At 35.2% G+C, this 13,105-nt stretch overlaps 2 protein-coding genes across 5 annotated transcripts; one reads left to right on the top strand and one right to left on the bottom strand.

Annotated features, from left to right (window-relative positions):
* The first annotated feature begins 748 nt into the window (after positions 1-748).
* On the top strand, positions 749-5,064 carry LOC112037310 (pentatricopeptide repeat-containing protein At4g18975, chloroplastic). Of its 4 annotated transcripts, XR_010630630.1 has the most exons (9): positions 752-1,318; positions 1,398-1,502; positions 1,653-1,729; positions 2,102-2,198; positions 2,392-2,535; positions 3,558-3,770; positions 3,858-4,098; positions 4,166-4,828; positions 4,958-5,064. XR_010630630.1 is itself a non-coding variant. In XM_065777864.1 (8 exons), the coding sequence occupies exons 1-7, from the start codon at positions 1,256-1,258 to the stop codon at positions 4,056-4,058; spliced, it is 891 nt and encodes a 296-aa protein (XP_065633936.1). In that variant the 5' UTR covers positions 751-1,255; the 3' UTR covers positions 4,059-4,098; positions 4,166-4,930. The 4 variants fall into 4 exon arrangements, 3 of the variants coding, with proteins under 3 accessions (XP_065633937.1, XP_065633936.1, XP_065633935.1); XM_065777864.1 differs by lacking the exon at positions 4,958-5,064 and having other exon boundaries at positions 751-1,318; positions 1,407-1,502; positions 4,166-4,930; XM_065777863.1 differs by lacking the exon at positions 4,958-5,064 and having other exon boundaries at positions 4,166-4,930.
* A 741-nt stretch (positions 5,065-5,805) lies between these two features.
* LOC112037306 (subtilisin-like protease SBT5.6) lies at positions 5,806-12,762 on the bottom strand (the record flags this gene model as incomplete). Its single annotated transcript, XM_065777862.1, is given in 8 exon segments — positions 5,806-6,619; positions 6,965-7,181; positions 7,302-7,659; positions 7,771-7,868; positions 8,225-8,786; positions 11,968-12,079; positions 12,289-12,465; positions 12,570-12,762. Coding segments are annotated over 8 exon segments (2,253 nt in total), but the record flags the coding sequence as incomplete, so codon positions are not given.
* Positions 12,763-13,105: the final 343 nt, after the last annotated feature.

The following is a 13,105-nucleotide window of genomic DNA, read 5'->3' as shown; positions in this document are numbered from 1 at the left end:
CGGCAGTAGTGAGATAGAGAGGTGACTTTGAAGTTGACAGCAGTGAGACAAAGAGGTGAGAGTTCAGAGGAAGTTGAGACACGGGTTGGAGAGTTTAGAGGGAGTTGAGAGCGAGTCACGATTGGATAAAAACAAACAAATAGTATTTTAATTGGATGGAGAATAAAAAAAAAAAAAAATTAAGCTCTTAGCTACAATGCACAGCCATATATAATTGTGCACTGTAACAAGGTAGGTAAAAAAATACATATACCTTCACTGTTGCAACACTCTTTTTAATATGTAGTAGTGCTAAAAATAGTTTTTTTAGCTTTTTAACACAATTATTGTGGATGCTTTAATATAAGGTGTGCCAAATGCCAAAACACCAAAAAAAATTTCTCGCATGAGATGTTCTAAGGATCCGTTTGGGAACAACTTATTTAGTTAAAATTGAAATCTTTTTTGCTGAAAATATACTAAAGTATGCTTTTACCTTAAAAAATTTTAAAATGTAAAAAAATGCAAAAAAAGTAAAATTTTAAAAAACTATACATAAAATTTTAAAAAAAAAATTAAAAAAAATAAGTTAAAAACTAAAAATTGAGCTTATAAGCATATGCCTAAATGCCAAAATATTTGGCATCAATCAACAGTACACTCAAATTTGAGACCACACTATTCGCTAATGTCAAGACTTATATTATTTTTTTATTCATGGTGGGCCTCTTTATTTATTTATTTATTTTTTTTCTTTCTGCCTCTCTCATTCTCATTTGCTTGCTCTTCTCATTTCTTTGCTCTCTCTCTCCCCCTCTGCTCAACGCCTCCGCCTCACTCTCCGATGAAACCCAGGCCGATCTCTCTTACAGTGATTTTTTTTTTTGGCTGTGATTTGATGGTGGATTCGGTAGTGGTGGGTTTGGATGGTAATAAGCGGATCGGTGGTGGCGGCTTCCGATGGTCGGCTTGTGGGTAGCTTCCAATGGGTGGGTCGGCTCTTATCATCCTATTCATGCTTATGAGCAATAAACAGTGAATGCAAAGCCTTTCTTACCGATTTCTAAAAAAATAAGTGCGAGCCTCCAACAATCTAGTGTCATAGGCCCAAGCATAACAAGCCCACACCCCGAAGGGCCCGAACCCCTCTTGCTGGCCCGAAGCCACTGGCAACACCCTCTGGGTCTGGACCTGCTTATTGCTCGGCCTCATCATCCACGCCTCTCAAAAATACCCATCTGTTTTGCTCTCGTGTTGAACTTGCCTGCTGTTGTTGATGATGATTTGCAGAAACTCATTTTGTTGCCAATTCTCCTCCTTATCATTAGGAACGAGTCAGGTGATTTGTTGGGTCACTATAAATTCTTTCTTTTTCTTTTTCTTCTTCGTTGTGTTGCCTTTTAATACTTACTGTACAGTCTCATCAGGTTAAGAAAACTGAGCTGGAGGTGTTGTTGTTGGGGTTCAAGCTCTCAAATTGCACCCTTTTCACTACTACAAGCTCCACTATCCTCACTGCAAAGGCAAGCACCAGTTTTTTTTTTTTTTTTTTTTTTTTTTTTTTTTTTTTTTGCAAAGGCAAGCACCAGTTTTTTTTTTTTTTTTTAATATTTAAAAAATGAATATTTCAATTAGAGTTAGTTTGTTAATTTATTGATCTTTTATACATGTAGGCAACAATGAATCCCCAAGTCAAATGCTCCGTTAATCAAAGTGGACAACTGATAACTAATTCTAAAGCTGTTGAGAGGTACACCCCATTTCTATTCCTTCATGTTTATCAACAGTTTCTGTTTTTAAGCGAGTTTTACTTCCATTATCTTGATTCATTGTGTAAAAATGTTTGGTTGTGCTGTGCTTGTGCTTGTGCTTGACTTTAACTCTGAATGAAATGTTGGCATGGTTATTTTCTTTGGCTGATGAGTTTTGGTTCTAATAGACTTCCTTCTCCCATAAGAAAGTGTGGAGGGTGATTTTGTGGGTTCAAAACTCACCGGATGCCTGTGTAACTTACAAATAAAGAAAAATGTTAGCATTGTTGTTTGGAAAATAGTTGTCGCGTGTATGATTAATTTTTAGATTTTCACAGTTGCTTCACCTAGATTTCTTCACTTGAATACAGGAAAATGATAAAGAAGGTCGGTAAGAGAGAACACCACTTGTGGAAGAGAAGAGACTCAGCTGGTTCTGGGCAAAAGGCACTTAATCTTGTCAGAATTGTATGTTGATTGATCATTTCTTATATTTCGATTCTGTTTTTTTTCCTTTTGTCATGTTTTATGTCATAATTAAGAGCACTTGCTATTAGGTGTTGATGGAAAATTACTAGTTTTAGAAATTGAACTAGATAGGTAAGTGTTAAATTTTTTCTGTAACTTCTTTAATTGGTTGGATGTACATTTTGAAATACAGGCTTCTGGGCTTCCTAATGAGAAGGAAGCTGTTTATGGAGCATTAGATAAATGGACTGCTTGGGAGACAGAATTCCCATTGATTGCAGCAGCTAAGGCTTTAAGAATCTTAAGGAAGAGGAGTCAATGGAAGCGAGTAATTCAAGTATGAAACACCTATTCCTTTACCGCCTGCTGTAGTTAATCTATAATGGCATGCTACAACCTTTATGAACTCGGTTACTATATCAGTATATTGCAATTGCAGATTATGATGTTCCATTAGAGGGATTCTCCAGTCACTGTAATTCATTTTGCAATATCTATATAGTTACATTAAGTAAGGTGTACGTTTCAGACTGGTTGGAGCTGAGACCTCAACCAGCCTGACTCCCTTGAGTCATTATTGTTTGCTTGTAAACATAATAACAGATATAATTGATGGCATGATCTAAGTTTGCTCGCTGTAGTAGCAAGTGCAGGATGGCCTGATCTCTAGGTTAGGCAAAGCTATTAAAAGGTTTGTTCCATTGGCTATGATAACTAAAGGTGCCCACTGCCCAAATTATTTGCTTGGCCCTTTCTTTTATAGTCTTTATCTTGGGATAAAGAATTTAGATAAATTTTGTAGACTTTAATGGCCTTAATGGGATTATACCTAAATCGAGTGTCTATTATTTCTTTAGGTATTGAATTTAATTCACTAACTGAGACCTGATGAATTAATGTCTTCTCAATCTGAGTTGGTTTGTGTTGCTTTAGCAATAGCTACGTAGTTCACTAGATATTGACTTAGGCTAGGTTGGTTCTAGGTTGATGATGAACAGAACTGAGTTGTATCACTGATGATTTTGCCATTCAAATATTGTAACAGCACTATCAAGCTGCGAATCTCAAACATGGTGGAAGACAAGAGGACAGTAATAAAGAAAGGAAAAGGAAATACTGACAGTTATGCCATGAGTCTTGTGGCTCTGTGGCATTACCCAGTTCTTCCTATTGGAGGAACCAAAGTTCGAATCCCCCTTCACCTATAGATGTAGTAATTTATACGCCTGCATCAGAAGATAAATCAAATGATTGTATGCTCTTAAGGCTACTTTCTTGATAATCATTATATTAAATGAATATATATATCAATTATGTGATTTTTTACAAATCCTATAATAATTACTAATCTTCTGTAAGGTGGCCAAGTGGATGTTGAGCAAAGGTCAAGGGGCAACAATGGGAACGTATGACACCCTTCTACTGGCATTTGATATGGATCAGAGAGTAGATGAGGCTGAATCTTTGTGGAACATGATTTTGCATGTACATACACGCTCTATCTCAAAGCGGTTGTTTTCTAGGATGATTTCTTTGTATGATCATCATAACATACAGGATAAGATAATAGAGGTAAAAGGAATACCATGACAGTTGCAATATCACACCTTGCACAGATCCTTCATGATGCTAAACTTTAGTTCTTTTTTAAAAATTCAGGTTTTTGCAGATATGGAGGAGTTGGGTGTAAAACCAGATCAAGATACTGTCAGGAGAGTCGCACGTGCCTTTCAGAAATTGGGACAAGAAGAGAAGCAGATGTTGGTTCTTAAAAGGTACCAGTCTAAATGGAAGTATGTCCACTTCAAAGGTGAACGGGTGAGAGTGAGAACAGATGTGAACAACGAAGATAATACCTGAACCAATTGAAGTTGGAGCTTTGGGCATCGAAACATGCCAGGTCTGTCTTCCCTCTTGGACCTTGCTAATTTGAGAAGACTAGTATTGAAATTTTATGGTTTTTGCAGCTAGAGATCATTATTTCAAGGTATTTTTTTGGTTGAGACTGAAGCAAGCATGCCCGCCACTGATCATTAATCAATCAATACTTGTTCCTTTGGAACTTATGGTTCTACTACATATTTTATTTACCAACACAATCTGGACGGACCTGTTGATAGAGATATGTACAGAGGATTCTTATTCATCATTCAGGTCATGTTTTCTAACCCCCAATCAATTCTAAATGGTTTTGTTGTAATATAAATGTACAGATAAGGGGCAAGTTTCCCCTTGACTACAAGCTAAAAGAGAGTTTTGTTTAAGATAGAGGATTTCTATTCATCATTTAGATCATGTTTTCTAACCTCTGATCATTTTTGAAGTACATAAGGCTCTGCTGTATTATTCTGAGGGAATCAAATGCTTTTCAATGGATGCATTGAAAATAATAAAATTGTGATGCTGAATATGTAGAACTAGTTCCATGGTGCGCTAACCACAAACGTGTTAATGTGAAAGTGGAGAGGGGAAAATAGCTTTAGAGCTTTAGATCATTTCTACAAATAATGTAGCACAGTTTCTTTTGTAGAATCTTCTCCATTTCGGAGGGATGAAATTCATTTGTGGCATATGAGTTCTCTTAGGGCGACAGAGCCACATTCTTGGCCCAAAACAATGTTATGGTTTCTGTAAGTGTCATACTTAGAACTTTGCTTTTTCAGTTTTTACCTTTGCAGGAAGTGGACTTATCATGACATATTGGAAAATTATTTATACCATCTTGGAACTAATATTTTCTCTTCTCATTTGTATGGCAGTTCCAGTAATGAATTTTACCTGTAGAATTCATCATTTTGTGTCAAGAGAGACTATTGCTTTCGTAGTATTGGAATAATCACTTCATGCAATTACAGATTTCTCTCTCTCTCTCTCTCTCTCTCTCTCTCTCTCTCCTTAAGATTTGACACCCATATTTCATGACTCAAACATCAACGTGCTAACGGAAATAAAATCATCTACTCCTGCTAAAATGTTGCCAGAAAAGAATTTCCTGTTATGCTGCTTCATTTATCCCTTTCAACAATAAGATTATGATGTTAATTTGTGCTATTATCTGAAAATTTAGCTCAGAATATCTTGTGCTTGAAAGAATTCAAACTGAGCTCGAGAATTTCCAGAGCAGGATTCGAATATGATTGAGAATCCTTGTACAAATAAGGGACATCCCAAGTCTTGCCGTATCACAAATTTCTATTTGCTCAAAATTAGCCTTCGGGAAGCAAATGGTAATTGCTTATCTTAAAAAAGAGAAGCAAACAGTAGTTATTGATTATAATCCTGGAAAATGTAAACGAGACCGTGATATTTCTTACTGCCACAAGCCTTTTACAAATACTTTACTTATAAATAATATCTTTTTTCTAACATATGCTCCTATAAATTGGACAAGAACTATAAAACACATTGGATGAGTCTTACTCATGAAGAAATTATGTGTGCGTTTGCGTAGCAGCCAATGTGCGTTTTCAGCGTTTGTGTTTTTGGCTGGGTCTCATGGCATTGTTCACGACCCAGCCAAAAACATAAAAATGCGCATACTAATGCATTTTTGGGTCCTGCAGCTTTATTCACACATTTAAAAATTATTTTGCTACAGTATTTTTAGCAAAAAAATTTCAGTTTTTAGCAAATAAGCAGTATCTAAACACGTCTTATAATTAAGCTAAAGATACTACCATTGGGCTTCTTACAAAATGGACTCCATCAGTCCAAGTATACCCCCCAAAAGCATACTCATCCTTGTGAGGCTTGCTGAGCATGTCAGTTTGCACAGCAATTGTGAAGATCTTTCATTCACACATTTAAAAATTATTTTGTTACAGTATTTTCAGTAAAAAAATTTCAGTTTTCAGCAAATAAGCGGTATCTAAACACGTCTTATAATTAAGCTAAAGATACTACCATTGGGCTTCTTACAAAATGGACTCCATCAGTCCAAGTATACCCCCCAAAAGCATACTCATCCTTGTGAGGCTTGCTGAGCCTGTCAGTTTGCACAGTGATTGTGAAGCTCTTCTTCTGTCCAACGTGATCAAAGAACAAAATACTTGGGGAGGCCTTGATGGAGAATCCCAAGGGTGGTCTGGCACTAAAGAAGTACACACTCTTGCTAGGACCAACGTTTGTGACTGTCCTATTAACGGTTACGGTGCCATTGAGTTTGTGGATTGCTAGGGATGGATAGTTGAGGTCGATTGCTGTTGGTAGTGCTTTTGGACACTTGAATGTTGGGTCAACTTTCTGGAGTGAACTATTAGTGCTGCAAAAGTAGAGAAGGTAGTCTGTATATGAAGCATCATACACTAGACCAGGGTCTGCTGCTTTTGTGGGGCGCAAGTGGCCAGATCCATATGCAAATGGTGTAGCTTCATTGCCAGATTCATCAGTCAATGGCAAACCCAAGTTGTTTCTTAACGTAGCTGCGAGTCAGAAATGCGATACATTAGAAAATGTAGGCCGTAGCAATCAAACTAAAGTACTAACAAGTAGAGATTAAGTCACATAATAGGGACGACAAACTATAATTAGGTGAAATTGAGTCCATTTTATGGTTAAGATGTTATTTTATTTCTTAAATAATGCACACTGTCACGTTATTTAAAATTTTAAATGTTGCACCAATCTATTATCTTTAGATTGTAATATTTAATTTGGATTATGAAATGAATCTATTTTAAATGGAGAATTTCTACCCTAAATAAATAAGACTACCACTTCCAACTACCCAATTTAGGAAATGTAGTTACATATTCACACATTTATACCTGTGGTCATGAGGGCAGATCTTATTGCTGCACCACTCCAAGTAGGGTGAATTGCTTTGAGAAGTGCAGCTACAGCAGACACATGAGGGCAAGACATTGAAGTTCCAGAGATTATATTGTACTGAACAATTCGGTTGTCTTGATATTGCAACTTTGTAGGAGGATCGGCCTCACTCCATGCCGCCAGTATATTCAGTCCTGGAGCTGTGATGTCAGGCTACAAACCACATCTATAATTAAAAATACTATGGATATATTTATGTTAAATCTGTATGCTAGTAAAAAAACCAAGAGGAGCTTTGAGATCAAAGAAAATAAAGGGTACAAATTTATTTACCTTGAGAATACTAGGGTCAATAACATTAGGACCTCTACTGGTGAATGCTGTCAAGGTAGGTGCTGGCTTGATATGTACCAAGGTTTTCCCAGGTATGATAGTAGCCATTGGATTCTTGGTGGAGTTGATGTATTGATAAATTTTAGTTGCATCGTCATAAGTCACAGCTGAGGCAGGAAGCAAATGAGCATCACATGCTATCTCTGCTCCATTTGCAACACTGTTTCCAAGTATAAGACCAGCACCGCCAGCCCTTTTCACTTCTATGCCTTTTCCAACTCTTGTCCCATTACCTCTCATGCACAACACTATCTTTCCCTTGGCTTTCTCGGGTGAAAGAGAGCCAGGAAGGCATTGTCTGCAACAATTAATTAGTCCAATTTTAAACAAGGTCGTGATTAACTCAAAATGAAAAATCTATCTTTGTAATCAAATAAAACCAGAGCCAAAGCTAGAGAGAAAAATTTACCCCAAGTCGACTTTGGTCACGTTTGGGTTAGCTATATCTCCCGCGTATGCTAATGGGTACAACTTTTTCTCCAGCTTGTATGGAGTCACAGTTTGGCCCTAGTAATAATAGTTAAAAACAAAAGTGTGAATTGTGAAACCAACCCAAGGTATATAAAAATAATTTAAGAGACTGAAAACAAAAAAAGTACGAATTTGTATTTAGTACATGTTTGATTAATTGATTACTGAGTATTTTAGTACATAATAGATACTACATACCCTTCATTTTAATTACTCTTTTTCTATAGAAAAGCCTCCCATAAATGATATAGTAAATTACTAATGAAAACATAAAATTGGTGTCTATAATTTTGGTCAAGTTATATTTCATTCCTGAAATTTATGGACTAAAATCGTATGTCAATAATATATTTTTGCTTAAATTGTTCATAATTTGTCCAAGTACTCCTTACCTCAAATTTCATACCATTTCCAAGCAGAACAGGAGAGACAAACTCACGGTCAATACTACTAGCACCAACAGTGATAATCCATGGAGCCGGGTTGGATAAAGTTGAAGGTTTAGGGCCAGAGTTACCTGCACTACATGACACCACAATGTTTTTCTTGGCAGCATGGAGTGCTCCAATTGCAATACCATCCTCAGCATAAGGAAAAGGTTTTTCAGTTCCAATGGAAAGGCTTAACACATCAACACCATCAGCAATGGCATCATCAATGGCTGCCAACATGTCTTCCTCAAAGCATGTGTTCCCATCCGCTTTTGAACGGCCCGGTATTGGCCAGCAAACTTTGTATATGGCAAGGTGGACAAGTGGTGCCCCACCTGAGGCAGTGCCATGAGCAAAGCCACCAATGGCTGAGGTGCTATGAACCCTTCGACCTCCAACTGTTGAGCTAGTGTGTGTACCATGCCCATCTTTGTCACGGGGTGATCGATAATCCTCACTAGTGTTTAAAGAGCCATAGTATTTCTCGTAACTCTTAAGGTAGTATCGAGCTCCAATGAGCTTCCTGTAAAAATGTCAAATGAATTATGATTGGTTTTATAGATAGAATATATGAAATTAGTATTAATCTCAAATATATTCAGATGTTGAAAATGAATACATAGGATTTGGCATACCTCCAGTATTTTTTTAACTGAACATGTCATTTTGTTTTAAATATACGAAAGTAAGTAATAGTGAGGTTTAATTCCCACCTTTTATTTAGTTAGTGAATGGTGTGATAATCTCTCATTAAAACAAAGTGAAATTTCTTTTTAAAAAGTATTAGAGGAAAGTCAAACTTAAATACAAAATAGTGATGATTTAGTAAGTTACAAATTATAAAATAGACTAACTCAAAGTTTTGGACTCCCTCAAAGTAACGCATCTTATCAAATTTGGAAATTTTAGTTCCCTTAAAGCAATAAAATGTTCCACAAACGTATAGTACCTAACACGTTTTTGAATTTTGCCTTTAAATTTATTGTATTTAATATGAAACATGACATCAATCCATTTCAATGACAAAAAATTATTTTCAAATTCAAAGCAAGTATAGAAGGAAGTTAACTAGTGAAATGAAAGGCAAACTTCACTCAAAATTATACGGGAGATACTTTACTATGGGTTCGTTTAGATAAAACTTATTTTGCTAAAATTGAAAATTGAAAACTGAAAACACTGTGATAAAATAATTTTTAAATCTGTGAATAGTACCGTGAGACCTATTTTTAATGAAAAAGTTACTGAAAAGTGAGATTTGTAGGTCCTGTAAACAGTGCACGAGACCCACTGATGTGTTGAAAAGGTTAGAAAAGTCAAATAGTGCGGCTACTATTCATGAACAGTAGCCGTTTGTCTCCTGAAACCGCATGTCAAAAAAAAAAAAAAAAAAAGGAAAAAGCAAAACTCAAAACGCCATATGCAAGACGCATATCCAAACCCACAATATATAATTATGTAATAAAGAGGAAAGAAAACCAAGATTTGATAACTTTTTCTAAAGCTTCTCTTTTACTCTCAATGTGTTTCAAAGCGATACCCTACTCTATGTGGTTAACTAGGTAATGAATGCATAGTGCAACCTAGTATATAGCTAAGAAAAATATGATTCAACCAATAAGTTTGTTTTACTTTTTCTTGTGAAGATGGGGGAGTTCTAAATTCTTATTTCCTTTGATTGTGCTTCTTATCATTCATTGACACTTTTTTTTATCCTAGTGAAATTCTGAAATTATTCACACTAGCAATTCATTCCTTTTTTTTTTTTTCAGAGATCCTTCTTTCTATTCCAAATAGTGGAATCCTTAAGTTATCAGAATCCCTACAAGCTCACTATATGAATATAATTAATAAACCAAAAAGTACTGGTAACATACTTTCATACAACAATGACAATTGTTTTTTCTAGTGATTGTCCCATTCCCCTCTGAGACATGATATCTCACTGGTAAGCATATTGACCTCGCTAAGATCAGGTTCAAGAGGACAGGTCAGTTCAATAACAATCAATCACTAGCTCATTCCTTGAAATGATCAAGAAATGTCTATTCATTGATTGAGGGCATTAGTGTTGTTTATTTCAACTATAGGTCCACCAATTGTGGCTCAGTGCCAAACCCTATATGACCTTAGGCATTGAATAATGAGAAGAAGCCAAATAAACCGACTTTAAACCCATTGGGCCATGGAGTACTGATAAAAGCTCACAAGATGGGAATGAGAAGAAGCCAAATCCAATTAAATCACACATTTGTTTGATTCAAAGGGTGTAGGGATCTTCAACACAAAGCAATAAATACTTTTTATACAATTTAACCACAGAAAAATCCAACATAGCGATCTATAAACGACACCAGTAGGACAAAATGCAGGCCCATTGGATAGTGCCAATCAGAATTGCCTTTTGTGATGTCTTGGAAAATGTCCAAGATACACAGGCTAATAAGTCTAATGTCCTTGAGTGTAAATCTAAATACAATGAAACAAGGTGTCTGTTATAAACATATAATTGGATATCCTATGCATAGTATTCGATCTTTAGTACAATAGATTATAGTAAATTTTAGCAAAAGAAGAAAAAAAGGAAAGAAAGGTGTCGTATAAAAATTAATTTGATTATGAACCTTTATCTTTCTTTTTCATTTTTCTTCAATAGGAGCTTCCTTGGTATATAAGCTTAGTACTAAATTCTCTCCAAAAAAAAAAAGAAGCTTAGTAATAATTTTCTTTTCTCTCATACCTTAGTAAAAAGAACTTATTCTAATTTCAGTCAAAATGTTCCTAGGTGCTAGGGGTGAAGAATGTTTGGCCATCTGAAAATGACATGAATTTTAGAAAAAGCAACCGATCAGGTTGAAAATTGAAATTCAATACAACTTTGATTCAAACAACTACACATGCATGGGCCATTCACGAGAAAGGAACTCATCCATTCAAAGATTCCCAGGTGTGGGACAATGCAAAAATTATTTTTTCACAAGGCAACATATGCCTAGCTTGCACCATTAATTATAGCTTGGGAAAAGCCAAACTGGGTCGAATACAACGTCACTAAAGCAACAAAATATTTCTAAATGCTGATTGCAAAAGCTCCTATGCAATGCTGTACTGGATAGGATTTCCAGGAGCACTTCTAAGAGATGCATGCTGAGTGGCAGTTCAAACTTCAAATTAGTATTGCAATTTCTTAAGCTCCCAAGTGTTATTAGTGAGATTGTGGAACAAAGATATATATATATATATATATATATCACTTCTCATAGTCATTTAAGAGGCATGTTTGTCCATAAAAGAAAATTCAAAGTCTATTGGCTTTAATTCTAAACGTGCCCATGCATATATAAACATCGTTGAACACCCAAAAAAGGCAAATTCCTCAACACTGACAATACAGTCTGTCTAAGCATGAAAGATGATATTGATTTGGTAAATTGCTCATTTTTATTAGTTTATTTAGTTAAAACTTAAGTTACAGACTTACAGCTAGAAAAAAGAGAGATTTTAAGAAATTGTACCTAAATAAAAAAATTAAAAAAAAAATAGATACTATTAGATAGGTAGAGGTAGATAATTAAAATAAGCTTGAAAAAAGGAAGGGAAAAAAAAAAACAAATAAACAAAGCATCAATGGTCATATCAAGAAGAAATCAAATTAACCTGCATATTCCAAACCTAAAGAATTTGAAGAAGTGCTACTCACTCACCTATTACAATTGGATGAGTTAAAAGCAACTCCTGTTTGGCATATTCCTTTCCATGATTTTGGGACAGGTCCCATCCCTTCATCACTGAAGCTCTTTGATTCTGGCCACACACCTAATCAAAACCACACTCATCACATTCTATCATATATATTGCCCTCATCCACTTGATGATGGTGTGTGTCTATATATATATATATATATATAGACCATACGCACATATGGGTTACTAAACTACAAAGATGATGGTAGTATTTTCACATGTCAAAGAGTAACGTGGCCAAAAGTATATGAATTCTAGCTTGAATTGAAAATGGTACGTACCACTATCCAAGACCCCCACTATTACTTCTTCGCCATATTTAGCTTTGGACAGTAAGTCTCCTCCGCTCCAGGGATACTTTGGTTTTGTATCTAAGCCTAAAAACTCCCATGACCTTGTGGTATGTAAAGAATACTTTCTTGGGTTGCTCTGATACACCGATACTACTTCCTCCAATTCTGTTCAAAACCATTGTTTCAATATTAGATATATATATATATATATATATATCAAAAAGAGAGATTAATGATTGGAAACAAACTCATGTGGTGTTTTTGTTTACCAGATAATTGGGAGGCTTCTTCGGGTGTGAGCAATGCTGCGAAGCCATTGATGCTATGCTTGTAGCTGTAAATAAGGGAGGCTCTAGCTTCTTCCTCATTCTTTTTTACAGAGAGCAAATATGAATGATGGGTTTCTTTTATCTCATTCAATGTATTTTCTCCACTATGCTCTCCAAAGTACACTATGTAAACCTGTGGTGGCCAAAAACATTGTGTAAAAACAAAACGTTTTGATCTGAAAATTAAACACATTCTTTTATCATAAAATATAAATTATTAAAACAAAGTAAACGTAATTAGTCATATATTAAAATTTTGCCTAATTTTAATAAACTTATGATCATTTTTTTACTTCTAATTTTTAATAAGAAAGAATGTGTGGTAATTTTTGTTATGTGATGATTTTTATTGACTAGGTGATTGGTTTTTATTTATTTATTTTATAGTTCATTAATATTAGATTCTCAGTATTTTGCACTTATTAACTCACTTGGCACAAAGATTAAAAAACTTAAGTGGACACATGGTACAAAAT

The sequence above is a fragment of the Quercus suber genome, unplaced genomic scaffold (genome assembly GCF_002906115.3).
Source record: "Quercus suber isolate HL8 unplaced genomic scaffold, Cork oak 2.0 scaffold_166, whole genome shotgun sequence".
In the NCBI taxonomy this organism is placed as follows: domain Eukaryota; kingdom Viridiplantae; phylum Streptophyta; class Magnoliopsida; order Fagales; family Fagaceae; genus Quercus; species Quercus suber.
The sequence above is the reverse complement of the archived record's forward strand: the minus strand, read 5'-3'. Positions and strand labels throughout refer to the sequence as shown.